General features: G+C 37.6%; 1 protein-coding gene across 1 annotated transcript in view; it reads left to right on the forward strand.

Moving 5' to 3' along the window:
- lg23h8orf34 (linkage group 23 C8orf34 homolog) overlaps window positions 1-19,565 on the forward strand; it is a 63,962-nt gene that overhangs the window by 4,938 nt on the left and 39,459 nt on the right. The window contains exons 2-7 of the mRNA XM_057323338.1: window positions 5,031-5,175; window positions 5,294-5,425; window positions 7,744-7,872; window positions 8,416-8,444; window positions 8,920-9,083; window positions 14,433-14,599. Coding sequence (XP_057179321.1) covers window positions 5,031-5,175; window positions 5,294-5,425; window positions 7,744-7,872; window positions 8,416-8,444; window positions 8,920-9,083; window positions 14,433-14,599 — 766 coding nt within the window. The remainder of the gene's footprint in view (window positions 1-5,030; window positions 5,176-5,293; window positions 5,426-7,743; window positions 7,873-8,415; window positions 8,445-8,919; window positions 9,084-14,432; window positions 14,600-19,565) is intronic.

The following is a 19,565-nucleotide window of genomic DNA, read 5'->3' on the forward strand; positions in this document are numbered from 1 at the left end:
AGCGTTCAGAGCAATTTGTGTGGCTCAGCTTTTCCAACCCTCTATTCCTACAAAAGGATTACAGCCTAGACCTTTCTGAAATAGTGTCAGCTAATGTGCATTGAAATCGTGGTGTGAGGGAACAAAGGCTAAAAAGTATGTTTTGTCATTTCTGCTTGCGGGCTTGCCATATACCTGAAACTTAAAGCCATTTGCGTCATCAAATAAAAGATTTAAACAGGTTGACAAAATCACCTGGTATTGGTCAGACAGATAGTCCTGCCCTAAAATAGCATTATAATTACTTCATGAATACAACGGAAGAATGAATTTTATCCGTGCTTGTTTTACACATTTTGCTCACAGCTTTGTTTTATTATGACTTGCCAACAGTTTCAGACGTGCAAGCTCCTCAGCGCTGGATTTGTTGAGCTTATACTCTCATTACGGAGCTCATCAACATCTCACAAGTGACAAATTGAATGTTATATCAGCACACAGAATATCGATAAAATCAATTGGTTTGAGAATCATCGCATTTCCCGTTTGTAATTGAAGGTGACAGCCACCACAGGCAATTGAAATCTCAAGCACTGTGCAGTCTGGCTTGGTATAAATTGTCTCAGCCAGTAGAAAGCACAAACTCTATCATAAGTTTCAGCCAGAAAGTCTGGGTGTTAATGAGGTGTGTGTGTGTGTATGGCGTTGGGTCACTTTCTGTCCTGTTATAGTCAACCTTTAAATGAAGTCGATGAGAGAGAATAATAATGAGGCTATGTGGGTCTTGTTGAGACATGGCTTTTAGTGGTGCCACACACACACACACACACACACGGCTGGTTCAGATACAGAGACTTCCCTTGTCTTTATTTATAGCGGTTTCTTTGCGGTCTACAGTAATTAACGTATAGTGACCTCTTGCAGACACCCGAGGCGTCGATGCAGTGAGAGTTCCCCTCTGTTGAGCACACACCCTGTGTACGAGACAAGCTCACCTGACAGTCTGAAACTGAATAATAACTTCACAAGATGGATCTCCTGCTCAAATCTTGACAGTCTGTGGAAGCTGTGCTCTAATATCTTTTCCTTTTAATCCTAAATTTACAGGCTAGAAACATGCTTTCAACGACGCCGTATGTAAAATATTGTTTTGGGCTGGGATTGCCTTTTAAAAGGGTTGTGATGTTAAACAATAGTCGTTTATGTTGAATGTCTGTGTGTGGATCTCTGCAGCTGTAACACTCCTTTATTCCACCTCTTGTCTCAAGGGCTGGATCTCATCCAAATATCTGTCCCAGTGTTCATTCAGCGTCTGCCTGCTGTGACGCAAGATATGAATGATGGCATCAGAGGGAAAACAAGAGCACTGATCGAAATTTCTCCTTATGATCAGTAATATCAACAGTTTTATTATGGTAAAAGTGTATTGTAGTTGTGTTAACACAGCTTTACTATTACACTAGTTAAACTACTATGGTTACCGTAGTAAAATCATTGTAAGCTCTTTCATCACAGTAGTATTTCTAATGCTAAAATATAATAATTATTATTATCTATGAATTTTCAGATTTTCAAATTTAGTTTATTATTTATTCATTCAGATGCCCTGTTACAGTTATTTATTTAATAGAAAAACAAGTTTTAATGGGTGAATTGTACACATTTTTAATTTCTGACTTCTTAGAGAAGTTCAATGTGCCGGCTCAAATTTTGTTATAAAACAAGAATAAAGCCTATTTAGTTGTTTCAGTTTGCCTAATAATTGATATCAAATTTAAAGTTTTAAATAAATTTGTTAAGCACTGTATTGAAAAGAGCTGCCTGATTTCAGACGCTGGGATAGCATTAACAGAGCCTGTTTGCTGCTTATATTTCGTACGGAAGCGCTGATTTAATGTTGTATACTATATGTAAATATTTTGCTTTATTACAGAGACAATTGATTGAAAGTTTACTGTTACAAGCTTAGTTAGTTGTTTCTAATGTCTCACACGGCTGTAATTCACAGCTTACACAGGCATCAGTGATGCTCTCAGATTTACTGCATTGATTTGCCACAATACATCTTCAAAGTCAATAACAGAACATACAGTAAGTCATCCGGAGAATGTATTTTAAAAAGTGTGTGAAACCATGCCTATGATGCATATATAATCATAAAGTGTTTTTTTAGATTTTTTAGTTTTAAGTTTTTAGTTTTTAAGTTTGCATCATTCGGTTTTTATCTTAAAAAGCAAAAGAAAGTTTGTCTTGCATTTTCTATTCAGCTTTGTTTAAAACTGTCATAATATCTGGTGTCTTGGGTCTTATCAAATACTGATTCAAGAAAGAGATTGTTGATACTATAACCAGTTCATTTATTTATAATTGTCAAAATTAAAGGTCAAGATGTTTTTTCAGTTTAAGTTGCTGTGTACTGTACATTTTTGCAGATGTTGTAAATCACCAGGGTGGAAAATCTGCCTATTGTACACAGCATACATAATATACTGTATAGTGCCTGATGGAAGTAAAGTCCATAGTGCTGGGAATTATTTTTGCATACTTTTGCATACCAATGAAACTAGCCCTTGGGCTAATTTGGGCACATTTACATTATATTCATGGATGTTGAGTAATGTACATAGTTCTTAAAGTAAATATATAAATAAATACGGGCAGGTCCCATAGGGTTCTTTTGTGCTTTTTGACAAGACGGTCTATCCTGTCAATCTCACTAGACTAGGACTGTTAGATCACTAGTAGATATGGTGCCTATCATAAGTTTATTTGGCTAAAAACACTATTAGATTTAAAGATGCTGTGCTTTTTTAGATTAAAAGATAATTTGTTATAATACACTGTTTATGTTATGGTGAGGGCAGGTCATAGAAAAGCATGTTCTAAAGTTGGGTGACAGAAGGAGATATCTAAGTGTTCAATTAATATAAGATGCTCAAAAACGATTTTTTTTAAAGGATCAAAAACCATATTAATAATGTCCGTAACATACAAAGTTTGTAAGAGAGATTTAAAAGAGACAGAAATGTGGGGACCTGATACCTGTTTATATGTTATTATTTGTTTATCATTTTAAGCACTGTATATTGCAGAAAACATATAGTAGTATGGTTGTATTTGTTTCCATTCCAATAGCCATAAAACAGTAGAAAACTTTCTTTTGACACGTGAGAGACACGTATGTATTCACCATAGCTGTTCTACTTTAGTGTTGGTACTGAACCTGGCGAGGAGTCAGTTTGTCTTTTAGAGAGGCTGAAATTGCATCCACACTGCCAATTTTCCCAGTCTGTCACTATGATCGAGAGATCCTGTTTTTCTGCATCCCGATGCAAGAGAATCCATCAAGAAGCTTATTTCTATTCAGGGACTTTGACCTAAATATAAGTATGTCTGCGTGCTCTCCATCATGGATCTTAAACAACAAACAGCTTAACCTCATTAAGCAAAAATCTAATTTCACTGACACTTTTTTCAGTCAGGCTGTGGCTTTTAATAGTGATATCACTCGATTGACATCTGCATTAAAGAGGTCAGTGCAGGAAGCTGGAAAAACCCCTTTTTGATGAAAGTCAAACACTACAGTACATTGAGGCTAATCCACACCATGCTTTACTGTTTACCGCAAGTGTAATTACACACTGGGGAGTGTTGGGTAGTTAACACAGACGTGTTTAATTTACTTCCTGCTAAAACCACAAATTACAGCTCTCTTTATGCACCACCTGTTGTTAGGTTAGTGGAATTATCCAGTGAGGATTATCGATGTCTCGTAATTACCGCATTTACATCTCAAATCTTTGATGATTTATTTGTGATTGTCTGGCTTGTACCACAAAACTCAAGCTGGTGAAGACTGATAGACCATCTTGGACCTGAACCAAACCAACTATTACGGTGATCAAGCCGCTAATGACCAGCTACCGTTTTTCTATCTTTATCTAAATTTTCCATCTGAGCTACCTTTGAAGCTGGGCTTTATCAAACTTAGGCGTTTTAAATTTAGCTTTGGCTTTTTCTCCAGCACTTTTTAAACCATTTTCATGGAGTGTATGGATTTCTTTTTATATCTGAGGAGAGCCTAACACATTTCAAATTTCATCTGAGGATCCCTGCCAGCATTAAACATGGATTTCAACATACTGTATCTCTAATTTTAGGGTTTAATTTTAGCACATAGCCTTCCATCTTCCATCATGAAAACATGTATTTCTTAGCCTTTGGCAATAACTTCCTCCGCTCGGTAATGCTTAATATCAATGTGTAAATATTTCTTTGACCTATAACTTAATCAGTCTTCTGATGGTGGAGGCTGGCCAAAGCAATGCTGTTGATTCCAGTTGGCATAACACAAGCTGGCTTAACAAGGTGCATAAGTTAACACATTGACGATTTTAGCACAAGTCGCATAGACTGCTATTAAAGGGGATTAGTGGATGTAAATGTAAATATGAGTGCAAAATTAAAGAGATTATTCTATATTTTTGCTTGGCACACGAGGGGATGTGCATGGTTCAAATCCCAATCTAAAATTTTTTAAACAAGCCAAGTAACCTGCCTGCATTGCATGCATTATTTTATATAACATTTTGACAACATCTTTTTCCTCTACGTGAAAATAGAAAAATGCAAAAATACAGTACTAAAAATAATTGACTAATCAACTAATGTTTGACTTTCTTCTGCAGAACACAAAAGAAGATATTTTGAAGAACGTTGGTAACCCCATTGGCTTTCATTGTATGGACCACATTTCTCAAAATATCTTTTTTTGTGTTCCACAGAAGAAAGAGTCGTATAAAGGTTCTGAACAAAATGAGGGTGAATAAACTATGACAGATTTTTTGTTTTTGCGTGAACAGTCCCTTTAAGAAGAGTGACCTAAGGGTGGTAGATAATAACCAAATTTTAATTTCCTTCACTTTTTGTAATTTTGCAACTTAATCAACAATAAAAAAAATTCAAGTTGAATGTCAATGAAACTTGGGTTTGTACAGTACATCTATGACTGTGTGTTTGTCCTCTGACCACTTTTTGTTTGGCTCTCATAGGAGATGATGACCAAGCTAATAACAGAGACACCAGACCACCCCATTCCGTTCCTCATCGGCCATCTGCAGACCAAGCAGGAGAGTCCAGGAAGGATTCAAAGAACTCTGTCAGGTTCTGCTGCTCTGTGGGCCGATAGCTCCTCGGGTGGGTTTAGTTCAGTGCCCTGCAAGCTGTTTGGCTGGAATAAGTGCACCAAAACATTGATGTCATGCTTTTCTGTTATAGACAAATAAGCAGTTTTCCATCTCTCATCTCTCTGTAGAATACAAAGGCACACGACGGGACTCCAGGGGCTATGAGAAACCCTGGCAGATCCACCCCAAAAAGCCAAAGAAATCAAAGAGCGACCTGGCCGTATCCAACATCTCCCCACCTTCTCCGGAGTCTAAATCATGTGAGTATTACTGAAATAGAGACGTTTACTAGCAGTTTAAACACATCTGAGATGAGAAGACAGATCCTATATGAACAACTTCTATCCAAATATAGAGTTGTGTTGTGTAGGCTATGTGCAAGAGAGAGTTCTGGAAAGGTTTTTATTGCTGTGGGAATGAGTTGTATCAGAACCAGGCTTGCAGTCTTTAATAATTGAATATGATGCTCTTTTACTGACAGCAGCGGCTCTATTTCTGCCTCAGTGGAGGCTGTCGGTCAGTTTTGTGGCAAATGCCACCAATGTTGACAGCAAGCATTTCGGTCTTCATTTGATTTACGTTGGCGGTTTTTAACCTTTGGTTTTAGTTCTTAAAAATGTCTGTTTTGGTTCAGCTGTGTTTTAAGTTTTAGGATGAGGTGAATTTGCTGCTCAGATGGGGTTTCTAGGAAGTAATGATACACATTATGAGTCCAGAGGTTACTGTGCATCGCATGCAAAATAAACATGGGGTGATTTACACAGGAAACAAGCTGCTCAGTGGTATGAATAGTAGCCTTTATTTCCATGGGTCTGCGAGGCATGGAAAAGCAATATCAGTTTTTTTGTTTACCCCACATATTGTCGATTTGATACAGTATCACGATTCACGCTTAAATGCACATGCACAACGTATGTTACAAAAGAGTTTTTCTCAGTGCATTATAATAGTTCATTGAATGGTCATCCAGATTTACAGTTTGTTCACATTTTAGGATTATTTTATCTGGAAAAAACGCATACTGTCACTGTCTCATTGAATTCCCCTCACATGAGGTTCTTTCTCGTCACATGTTTTCCAAGGGTTCTACATGGAACTTTACTTGGAATTTACACAGAAATGTTTCACACGTGACTACGTTTTTGCACATGTAAAATTCATGTGTCATTTTTCTAAGAGTGATGCTTTTAGCAGCTTAAACTGACCCGTAACCCTCCGCGTAGACAGGAAGTAAAGGGATCAGGAAGTTTTGTTTGAAAATTGCATTTATGGATGGGGTTTTCAGAGATATATCCCCCAAAATGACTACTCGCCTCGAGCAATTGTACTTAAAACACACTGGAAACAGTTGATATATATAGTGTATATAAAGGCTGGGACTATGCTTTCCTAAAATGTTTTTTGTCAAAATGCCAAATCATTGCAAAGAGGAGACAACTCCTGACAGCACAGTCTTAAAGCCTGGCCACAATGCTGTCTCTCAGTATTCTAAACAATTAGAGAAGCTTGAAGAATGTGGATGAGAAAACCCTTAGAAATCACTTGAAAATTGCTGAAAATTGACGCCTTCAGGTCATAGCAGTTGCAAGCACATTTAGTCTGACGTTGCAACCTTTTAAATTATTCAGTGTTACACTTTTACTGCAAGTGCTCTCACAGATATAATGCGTATATCTGACAACCCGTGCATGTCAGGATTTTTGCACTGGCTGTGAACTGTGCAAATGTAAAAACAAACGAGAGAGTGATGGGCAAAGTAACAGTTTAGAATGATCATGTAGAGAGCTTTAACAGAGAACTTTAACAGCTACTGAAGTCAGTGAGTGCTGTGAGTTTGAGGATGCAGTTCAAATGGTGTTTGTGTGCCCTTGAAGGACACTGCGGGAGGGGGACAACACACAAACAGTGATTTCATATGAAGACAAAACATTGCTTTTTACCTTTACATTTCACACTTTAATCTTGAATTTATTTCTCATAATTGCAACTTTTCACTTCACAGTTCTGTATTATAACTTGATATTTTATAAATCCAAAGCGGCTTACAAAAAAAGTGTATCGTAGGTCTGCGGTGAATCTTCTCATCCATTGTACAGTGGTGAATAGTGGAAGAGGAAAAAAAGATTTTCTGCACACAGCTGCTCTTTCTCTCATTTGCACCACGTTTATAGGAGTGGGCTGCTCGTTGTAAATGAATTGCCTTCTCTTTCCGAGCATTTCCCTGTGCTGTTCTTGCTTCTCTGCATTGGAAAATATCACATGAATCATAGCCCCCAGCCAACTGCACAGCTCTCAGTATGATTTTTTATTGTGTAATTGCGCTATTTGAATACATTGTTTTCAATATATATATAATTTTCAATGTCATTTGTTATTGGTACACTTTTAGGCTACATGATAAACTGGAGACTCCTGACAGTAAGAGGTCTCAGGAGCCCCATGACTTGGCCTGTAATCCATCTTAATTCTATAGTTAAAACCTACTGCATAAAACTTTTACATTATATTCTGTAATTTCAGTAGTTTTGAATGTTTGTTTTTTGAAAGTATTCTGTTTGTTGTTGCTTGTATTTTGAAGTACCTCGTTCAATACTACGCCCCACCTGGGACTGGAGAACCAAATCTGAGAGTCGAGACTTTGATGAGCTCAACCACATACTTCTGGAGAGTAAGAAACTTGGCAAGGCTTTGGAGAACCTGTCCCGCAGTAAGTCCACTGACAGCTGTCAGTCTAGTGCAATACATACAGTATATCGTGCATGAAAACCATAGTTTTTATATTTTTGTAATTTTTTTATCATTATTGTGTTGTGGGTCAGTGCTTCTCAACTGGTTGGTGACACCAAAATGGGTCTAGGATCTATAGTAGGGTCACAGATATTGTTGTATGTGAATAAAAAGTGCAACAAGCCATATAAAAGCGTTCATTAAAAAATGTTAATGGGACAAGAAAACTCTTTACATGTCTTTTGTTGTTCCGTTTAAATGCTGTGCATTTCAACAACAAACAAACAAATCTACATTATTTTGGCACAAATTCACATTGAGTGCTCTCATCCTCAAAAATTGTTTCTAGCAAATTATAAAAGGTCAAAGTTGTATTACCTAGGCTACTCTACAGTAAATGCAAGTTCTACTGGGTGCTATGTTGTACTGTAAAATGTTAAAATCTGAAGCAGAATCAGTTGAGAACCGCTTCCTTGAACGAATACGTGCATTTACTGACATGTGAATGATTTTCTCTCTGCAGGCATTGCGGTTTCTGATGACTTTGATCTGGTATGATTGATGTTTATTATTTCTTTTAATCTGTTTGATGGATCTGTTTTATATTGTAGATGAATGCCATATTCTGATAGTGTTGTGTGTGAGGAGTCAATTAGAAAATAAAAGATGGAGAAAGAACATTCACCCTCAATCCAAACATCTGTGTTTGTCATCTTTCTCTTAAGGCTCTACAGACTTCTCTTGAATAGTCGCTGTGTCTTTTTGGCTGTTTTCCCAGGCTTCCCTTGCTTCTCAATTTGGCATTTTTAATGAATATTGAAACATTTATCCATTAATGCAAATCTTCTTTCTTACTCTAAATTAGCCTTACTGCAGATAAACTGTAATGTGAAAACTGAAAACACTATCAGTCACACATGATACATGTGCTTAACCACAAATTATTTCTTGTTTCATTTCAAACGTAAATGACTTACTTATCTCTTCCTCCACTTCCAATTTTTACTCCTTGCACTTCTTCTTGAAGGATCCCCGGGCGTATAACTCTGTGTTGAGGCCACGAGTGGTGGGGGAGTGGGTGGGGCGTGAGGAGGACGATTCTGACCCACTTGCGGCTGAGATGTTACAGCTCCCCGTCCACAGAGCCAAGACTGAGGGGTGGACAAGCAAAGACAACAGTCCTGTTGGAAGGTAAGTCACAATTTTACACCAAATTTTGGTATTTGCACTTGAGTTGATGAAATTGGTCTTTCTTAAAAATCTCAGATATTAACAGACAAGAGTAAGTAAGAACATCAGATAGACTTGCATGGGATTTTTCGATTACGGTTCACCTAAAATCCTTTTAGAATATCTGAGCAACCATCCAGAACACCCTAGCAACACCCTATAAAACATCAGAACACCTTAGCAACAGCTTATTGACTACTGGTAAAGTTATGAGGCCAACTCTAAAAATGTTGGGGTTGAGTTTGGACAAGCAAAAACTAAAAGATTGTGTTGTGTGACATATGGTATAATAATAAAACATATATCATGCTCTCTGCTAGCACCATATAAATCATTTATAAGGAGACATTCTTCAAACATACTGTATGCTAAGCTCAAGCAGCAATTTCAGCTCTTCGACCCCTTAACTGTCACAGCCCTTTTTGAGCCTAAACTACTAAAAGTTCAGTTGGAACTAAAATGGCTGTAACTCATATATTCTTTGGAATACAGACGGTTTGTACAGACCTAGGTGATTTTGTTATGTTTATTGTAATAAAAAAACTATAAAAGGTTTATCATTTTCTTTTTAAAAAAGACATTAAAAAAATTAATGCTCCAAAATGTAATAAGTCAAAGTCCCAAGGGTCACCAAGTGTTGTATCAAGTTTGGACCCGATACACCAAATTTTTTGGTGTCTGAGTTTTTTTACCACCAAAATCCACTAGGGGGCCCATAGACTTCCATTGGTTTGAACACTCTGGATCTGAAATTTGACCACAACAGACATTGAGATCCTTTTTGCCTTTTTTTACGGTGACAGTTTTAAAGAAGTTACCAGGGTGATTTTAATTGGCCGGTGTTTCAGTAGAGGGTAGAGGCTGGCCAGCGAGAACGCTGCTAATTAGAAAGGATCAGATATTATAATAAATCATATTCTGGGCCCGGCTGACAGAAGAGACTTCATTCCATTAAAATATTCTCTCACTTGATTACAGTAAATTGTGGAGCCTTGGGTCGATTCCGCTGGCGTTCCAGAGCACATAGATGTACAGGCGATGGCAGAGATTTTCATTACAGAAAAAGAAAGAGAGAAATGTGCTTTTATGAAGCACCTCTTAAAAATAAAGGTGCTTCACGATGCCATAGAAGAACCTTTTTTGTCTAAATGGTTCCATAAAGAACCTTTAACATCTGAAGAACCTTTCTGTTTCAAAAAAGGTTCTTTGTGGTGAAAAAAGGGTTCTAAAAGGTTCTTCACAGTGATGCCAACCGTTTTTGGTTCCACAAAGAACCATTCAGTCAAAGGTTCTTTAAAGAACCATCACTTTCTTACGTTTTTATAATCTGAAGAACCTTTTTTCACCACAAAGAACCTTTTTTGAAACAGAAAGGTTTTTCAAATGTTAAAGGTTCTTTTGAAGCACCCGTTTTTATAAGAGTTGGTTCCACCAACAGGGATTGGTCTTAAATCTAAATAAGTAAAGGTGTATGGATCACCTTTAAACCCTAAATAATATAATTGCATGTAAATGTTTTAAATAATACACGTTACAGTTTTACTTCGTGATTTGTTATTCATTATTAAAATTAACTGGTGCAACACGAGTCGAATTAAAATAAATCCAGGATCAACAAACTCTAATTCTCCACAAATCCCTATTTGTTTAGCACGTCTGTATCTTTTAAAACATACTATGTCAATCAAGTTTTGAACCCCAAGAGTACAAGAGACAAATCTTTCCAATAGCCATTCTCACGTGCTGAAAAACAGCGTGGTTGTTTTCAACACCTGATCTATAATTTCACATATAGAGGAAGAAACCAGCACCTGCTCTGTATAATGACCACCACCTTCCCTCGTCTGGAACAAAACCGTGCTTTTTTCTCTCTCTAACCTCAATGGTTGAACAGCTAGCCTCTCCTTAGCTGTCAGTCTTTGAGTAGAGGACGTTTGGGAGAGTGCCGAGGCTGCTGGGAAATTAGGGGAAGGCAGAGGTGGATGCTGGGAAGGGATACTGTGACTGATTATGGGTATGATAAAACCTGAGTGTGGTAACATACATAGTGTCCGCACAGGCAACATACAATAACGCATAAACCCCATCTTTCTCTCCTCGCCTACGCTTTAAATCTGTCTTATATTCATAAAAACCTCCATCAGCCCACTCGTGCTGCAGGGATGCAGTTGAAGGCATTTTAGGGGGTTTAAAGGCTCATTATGGGATGTACAGTATTCCAGCATTTGTCTTACAGTATATGCCCCCCCACAGCCTGTCATAAAGATAAGTAGCGCTTCATGAACACTAAACCAGTGACTCTGTTAAAGGTGCTGTGTGTATTTTTTGAAGTAGTATGGAGTAGAAATGCAATATAATACACATAATTATGTGTTCAGAGGTGTGTAAAGATCTTGCAAAATGAAGCGTTATGTTTTTATTATCTTAGAATGAGCTATTTCTGTCTACATACAGCCTGGGTCCGCTTGCATGGAATTCACCATGTTATTTCTACAGTAGCTCTGAACGGCCAAACTGCGAGCACGTTTCATAAATAAGATATTCTCTTCGGCAAAGAAGCGAAAACGTGATGACATCTTAGTTCTGTGTCAGCCACCGTAGTGCTTCGAAAGAGGAGGGTGGAGTGAGCCGTTGGTTGCAATTCGCAACCTTACCACTAGATGCCACTAAATGTCACAGACCAGACCTTTAAATCATATGCTAAATATGATTCTGTCATTTTGTTTCACTAATTCTTGTAGGTCACTAACCATCCTTTCTCCATTCCTACTGGACGGGCTCCAGCGGATCTGTTGAATTTACATCATGGTTGCTTCATATTACTTCATTTGTAGCTTTGGTTTTGTGGTCTAGTTATTATCAGTAAGTGATACATTCTGTACTGCTAGAAGAATGCCGTAGAGATTTTCCAATCCCAACCAGACAGCAGTACAACTTTAGTTCTGTCTAACAAGGCTTCTTGTCACCATACCGACCCACACCAGGCTATAGACGGTCTTACGTTTCACTAAATTGCATTCATACAAAGCAATTTACTTTCATTTTATTTTAGTGGTCTGGTCTGAGATTTCTGAAACCGTATTTTGTACTCATTTACACGCTGGTCAGGTTCTATCTGAGAGACGAGCTCTTCTGCATGACAGGATTAAAAATGAGCAAATTGAATGTTTCATTTAGGAGCTGGTTCCTAAATCATTATTTGTGTCAGTTGTGGTTCACTGCTCCCTTATTAGGGAAATCGACGGGACAAATCGGGTCACTAATTCTTCCTCTGTGTAATTAAGCCAAACTGCAGAACGTGACTTGTTACTAAAGAAACATTTGTACTGTATATTTAAGAATGCATGTGTTTTCAATCTGGCCAAAAAAATTGCTTGTTCGCAATCATCGTGTATACTTTCTATTGAAATCTGTCAGATCAATTTCATTCTTGTTTTTTTTGTTGTTGTTCTTTCCAAGCACGAAACAATTAATTTAATGCCATTGATGTTTTGTGGAGTGATAAACTCATACAGCGCTCTATGCTCACAGAATAAAAAGCTTATTTGTTTTCATTGTCCCTGCCGACCTGTACTTTAACTGAAATGTTAGCATTGACTGAGGTATTCTCAAGCGATATCAGTGTTCATCAATATTTCATTTGTACAATTTAACACACGCTCAGGTATGATATGCGCAAAAGCTGTAATTGTTACAATTGATTTAAAAGTAAAACTCATTTAAAGTTAAAGTGCCTCCTGTTATATTGGTTTTACTCGTGGATCCAGAGAACGTTTGACTCTTTCTTCTGAGAAACACAAAAGAAGATATTTTGAGAAATGTTTCAATGGTATTGTGTCCATGCAATAGATGTCAATAAGGCACAATGTTGTTTGGTTACCAATGTTCTTCAAAATATCTTCTTTCGTGTTCTTCAGAAGAAAAAAAGTCATACAGGTTTGGAATGTATATGTAACATTGTAAATGATAACAGAAATTACATTTTTGGGTGAACTATTCCTACAAACTATGTGTTTGATTTTAGGGATGATTGTTTTAGCATTGCTGGCACATAGTGTACACTACAAGATTGGGAATGGCAAATACCAGCCTAATTTAAAAAAAATGGTGCTAAATGAGGGACAAGCAGTATGAGCATCCTCATTAGCATATATGTTCAGCGCAGGATATTAAAATAGCTCTGCCCCAGCCTGAAGTTTTAGATTATCTGCGCATTGTATCATTCCAATATAATTCTGAGAAGATAACACTTGAATTAAATTCTCTCCAGGCTATTTTATCTCTATTTACCAACGGCACGTGGAAATAATTTAGCCAATTTAGAAGTGTGAAATGAAGCATATGCTCATAATTCATTCAATTAACCCCCCCCCTCAGTTTGCTCAAAATTAAATACTGTGGTATTTATAGTTCTGCAGTGAACTATAACCTCAATTAATGTCTTTAATATACTTTAGATTTCTAATGCAGATTAAAAATGTACTTTTACATTTGTGCATCTGGCATGACATGACCTCCTCAAATTGCATGTTACACACAATTATTACGTCTGACCTTAAATTGAAATTGGGTCAGTTTTAATGAAAAAGTGTTGGCTAGATATGAAGAGCTAGACAAGTCATGCTTCAATTAAAGAGCATTGTGTTAAATAAGCACAGCTGGTGGATATAGATTTTTAGTGTAGATATGGAGAGTGCAACGTGAAAACATGTTTACGTCAAACAATCCCTGCACAGATGAGATGCCACGCTGAATCGTAACTTAAAATCATTTCATATAGAAGGTTTCAAAGCACCAACATAAGCAAACGTTACTGCGCATACGCGCGTTTGTGCACATAACGTAACTTCCGCTACACATCCGCAAACATGGAGTGCCTGTGGATTATTTCTGATAAAACAAGCTAAATAAACTGAGAAGAACGTTACTTGGCCAAACTTGCCTCTCCAATGTTTTGAATTTAGACTGCAAAACCAAGCTCAGCCACTAGATGTCAATGTCCAATAGATTTTCTTTAAATGCGATAAAATAAATTGTTTATTTAATAAAATGAACATACAACAAAATTCAACAAATCTTTATTTAAATACAAGTATTACACAATAAAATAATAATATAAATCAATATTAATATAAATGAACTTAAAGCTGTGGTCTAATGGCTATGTCCCTGCCATCATGTTGAGTCATTCTGCTGTCTCTGTCAATTAAAACTTAGCAGCCTACTCAAAACTCAGAAAAATATTCAAATGTATATTTGTATTTAGGTGCTGCGACGGCATACTAAAGCTTCTTCTCTTTCTCCCTGCAGCTTGAAAATGGAAGCAAAGACTAAAGGCTTAAAACAGCAGCAACAGAACCATAAGAAACTGTTAGCAGCCATGTTGTCCCAGGATTCGTTTGACTCCATGCCTGACTCCGCCCCTTCAGTCACTGAAGATGAGATGGAAGATGAGGATGATGCCATGGAGCTGCTGGGTAATAAACACGCACACATATGTTGATGTTACTGTGCTGTTGTTTTTAAATGAACTGATGTCCTTGATCAGAAGAACAGAAAACTTTAGACATTGTTTAGTGTGTTTATTAGGTTTTAGGAATAGTTGGGAATTTGTCACAATGCCAATGGATGATCACTTCAATCCGCATAATGCTGCCGAAACACATAAAGAAAAATATTGAGCTTGTTTCTCACGTATTTCTTTAACATAAGGACATGATTTAAAGCACTCAAACATTCCTCAACACAATTACATGTCTCGGGCTTATTTCTCCACTGATTTGAAGCACCGTTTGCAATCTGATTTCTTCTGAATGCATTTTGATTGCTGAAGCACATTGCAGCACTATTTAAAAAGCATCTCCATCTACACTGTAGTAACAAAATGTTGTGCTTTCCTAAAGAGACATCTTACATACTGTATCATAACCCATTCTCTATTACAGTGTTTCTCAACCGGGGGTACGCGGACCCCTAGTGGTCCGTGGCGTAATTGCAGGGGGCCCTTAGAACCCTTTAAAAATGTTTTGAGTTATTATCTTGCATTCAGGGTTTGAAATTAACACCCACCAGACGCAGATAAAAATCAACCGAGTGGGCTATAGCAGTCAAATTATATACCAAATTGACTGGTTACTTGTGTTCATCAATTGTTCATTCACTTCATTCACTTTTGTGAAGGTTCATGTAAACCAACTCAAACATACCCGGTACTCTTGCAGTACTTTGATGTCATATGCTTGGTGATTCTGCGCACCGCCGCACAAAGTCGAAGAAGTATATATTCATTGAAGCACCACGCATTGTATAGTCATTGTGTTGAATGTCTGTACTAGAAGCTTCCAACACCAAAGAAATTTCCTTGTGTGTGCAAGCACACTTGGCAATAAAGCTCTTCTGATTCTGATTACCTTATTCATGAGCTTAAGCTCTTAGCAATACACAGTAATGGCATCAGTTTCACCTCATCAGTTCAACACGCGGATCGATCAGAGCTCAGAAGTGTAACGGAGGCCTTCTAGTGTGTGAAAGTGTGCATGTGCAAACAGCAATCTTTGTTAGATCACTCATCTGTTTCCGACACCTGACACCGGACCCATTGGTCTCTTATTCAGAGCGGTTTTGCTTCAGATCGGTTGTAAGGAATGCATAGGTGTAATTTGCGGGTGGGACATGTCCCCACCACGTTTTGGTAGAAATTAAGAAATGCTTGTGGAAGGTGGTGTATTGTTTAGGGGGCATTAACATCTAAAAGTCATGGGAGGATGCAGGATGCGCCGCTTTCTCACCATCTCCCTTTGCTCACACTCCTAAGTTATATTTGACGAAGACAGAAAGCCACGACTCCAGAAACGCGGCCAGTATGAAATGCGTGCATCATCCGCGTTCGCAGCGCTTGCTTGTGCATCCAGTGTCCAAGCACAAAAACACGTACACCAACAAACATTTTTACTCATAGGAATAAACTGTTTTAAGTGTAATGCACCGCAACAGCCAAGTGACCTTCCCCAAATGACAGTTTGGGAACCACATACTGTGAGAGCTGGAGTCAAAAAGCAGAGTAGGCAATGGACGGACCGCCCACTATATATGATAAATATTCCCAACGAGTTATTACAGAAACAATTTATTAAAGTATTCATTGTTTTTGTCCCCACCACTTTTCAAAACAAAGTTACGCCACTGAAGGAATGCACGTCAAGGTGCACGTCGGGCAACTCACAGGTGTTGCACACCAGAGTTCAAAGTCCACTCCTGATAGAAGTTTAAAACTTTTTATTTTTATTGAACAATGGATGGCCTCTATATCACGTTGGTAAATTTGTAATTGTTTTCTTGTTTTTAATCATTTTCTACAGATATTAAACATTGTATATGGTTACTTATAACGGTAACTGATCAGTAATGGTTGGTGTAAGTCCTTGTTGACAAATGAATGTCAAAAGAATAAACTGCAGTAAAGTGTGTATACTGTTGGAGATACTGAAATAGAATGTTTTGGCGGCGTAATTGTGATTATTGTGTAATTGTAATGTAACCGAAAACTATTAAATGGTCACGTGTAATTTAAAGTTAGGCTTAACCAAAATGTTCCTAATGTAGTGGAAATATGTTGTTGTGCTGGGGAAAGAAAACAGGATGGGGTGTGAGCGCGTGGGTTGGGGGTCCATGAGGATGGATTGAGATGTGATGGGGTCCAGTTCTCCAAAAAGGTTGAGAACCACTGCTCTATTATACTGTATATATAGCTGTAAAAGTTCATTTTCCCAGTTAACAATAACTTTTGTTTGTTTCTAATTTAACTTAGTATGCATATGTCAAATGAGTAAAACATTCATAAACGATGTGAAAAAGATAAAGACTGTGTAGTGCATTAAAAAGATGTTTTCTTTTAGCATTTTTCACCAGCCAGACACAGCAGATCTATTCGGTTATCATAGTGGTGCTGCAACATTACGTTCAAACTTTCAATATGATCAGACATTGTTGACAGATTGGGAGCTAACAGAAGCAAACCAAATCATCTTGATCCTTACTTAATATCCTGCTAGACAAACGGGGTCGTGGTTTGTTTTATAGTAGTCTCAATAGATTGTTACATTTAGATCCTCATGAATCACGATGATTTATCCTCGCTGCTCTCGTGATTACACGAGCGTGACATCGTAATCTCTCTATCTGTGTCGGTGCCAGACCACCCTACAGGTACCAGAGCTTTGTAGCAGTTTAGCTCTGTGGTGTTAGCAGGCTGGTCCCCGCGTGGGTGAAAGACGTAAACCAGCACCTCCCACCCAAAACACGGACGTGTGGCAAATCTGTCTAAGAGACACTATTACTTCCAAACTTTTTACAATGAATTGTCTTTACTTTTACAGTACTTTTTGATGTACTGTACCTTTAAATAAACATTTCAAGGTTTTCTTGAGTGGCACCGAAGAACCATTTCATCAAAATTGGTTGTGTTCTTTTTGTTTCTATATCTGAGTGTAAAGAGTTTGCCTTCTCTCCTGACACTCAACAAAGAACTGTATGATGTTTCGTGAGGAGATGATTTAGTCTTTGTTCTCTTTATGGGACAGAGTGTGCCCTAAGTGTCTTTCAGCAGAGACCCAGTGAGCTGAACTGCTGCACTGAGGGTTTTGTCCTGCAGAGGATGCTGGGACATAATGAGATCTTCTGAGCAACGGTAGAACAGGCAAGCCATGCTGGGGCATTGAGAGGGGAATACTTTATTCATAATGTTTTCATTTCTTAAATCTTTTACAGTGATTGCTCATTAAATGTGCCTTAGTAATTTGTTCCTCATTGAAAAAGTTTTAAACATAAAAAACTTTTAAAATGATGACACTCTTGTGAGATGAAAAGTCCAGGCAGACAGCGAAAGCTATACAGTAAAAATGGGTTTTGGTAGATGTTGGTGCTAGCAGCAGCAAATCCCAGAGAACACACACATTGAACAAAATGTGTACCTTAAAGAAATAAAGTCAATTCTGTCATTTACACACCCTCTTGTCATTTCAAACCTATGTGACTTTTCTTTCTTCTGCAGAACACAAAAGAAGATATTTTGAAAAATGTCGGTAACAGAAAACCGTTGGTCCCCGTTGACTTGCATTGGTTTTGTGTCCATACAATAGAAGTCAATGGCGACCAACGGTTTTTGGTTACCAACATTTTTCAAAATATCTTCTTTTGTGTATTGCAGAAGAAAGAAAATCACACAGGTTTAAAATGACAACAGAGTAAGTAAATGATGACAGAATTTTCATTTTGAAGGTGAATAGGTTTGAACTATTCCTTTAAATGTATCCCTTAAAGGGAAAGTCCACCCAAAAATAAAAATTTGGTCATCATTTACTCGCCTTCGAGTTGGGAGTGAGTAAATAAAGACAGCATTTTCATTCTTGGGTGAACTGATCCTTTAAATTTGCTTTGGGAAAAACACATCTGCTGAATGCATATAGATGAAATGTAAATTCAGACTAATTGAATACAGTTTGCCCTTCCTATCCTTCATGTATCTTTGACCAAGAGACCATGTTATAGAGCTTTAGGAAACGTTTGTACATGTCTTCATTAAAGAACTTCTTTTATGAAGCCCCTCAGCCGAAATGAACTCCCAATTAGAGTAGCCGATTAGAGATAGAGAGAGAGAGAGAGAGAGAGAGAGAGAGAGAGAGAGAGAGAGAGAGAGAGAGAGAGAGAGAGATTATTTACTGACCGTCAGAGATCCTTCAGTCTGGTGGTGGGGAAGGCTGAACACTTATATTGAGCATCCTGTCAGACAAAGACAGACACTGGAGAGATGGGGGAGAGACTTAGAGATGATGGACAGAGAGACAGTATAACTTTTCTTATTACTTATATCAGTCATGTGCTCCCTACTGGCTTGAAACAGACAAGAGTCTCATTAAAGCATCATAACAAAGAGCTCTAAAGGTCACAACAACCGTCTTGTGTTTAATTAATCCCTTTTGAAATAAAAGCAAAAAATTAGAAAGCTGTAGTCATATAGCTTATTCGAAGTAATTTAGCTCTTTAGGAGATCGCTCATAACTCTTTAAAATCTTAAATGTATCTTGCAAATATCTAATCTTATTTCTACAGAAATAGTGAGAGCTGAAGTTTTTATAGGTTGATACTGACCTCTTGTGGTGGTGGTGCAGAAAACAAATTTGGGTTCTGCCCCTGTCAACGTTTTAGTCAGTGAAGGAGAAAAACTTGGTCCTAGCATTTCTATCATACTTGCATGAAAATCAAATTCTTTTCCCAGTTCATCTCTTTTCCTATTTCACACCTCTACCATAGGATTAGGTTGATCTATTCATCAGCTCATAAGTCACTGATAAAAATGCGATGTAGCTGTGGATAAACCTTTCCTCACATGCTGAATGCGCTGTCTTGAAGTGATGTCAATTCAAGAGAGTATAATTATGTTAATAA

Source organism: Triplophysa rosa, linkage group LG23, assembly GCF_024868665.1.
Source record: "Triplophysa rosa linkage group LG23, Trosa_1v2, whole genome shotgun sequence".
Taxonomy (NCBI): Eukaryota; Metazoa; Chordata; class Actinopteri; order Cypriniformes; family Nemacheilidae; genus Triplophysa; species Triplophysa rosa.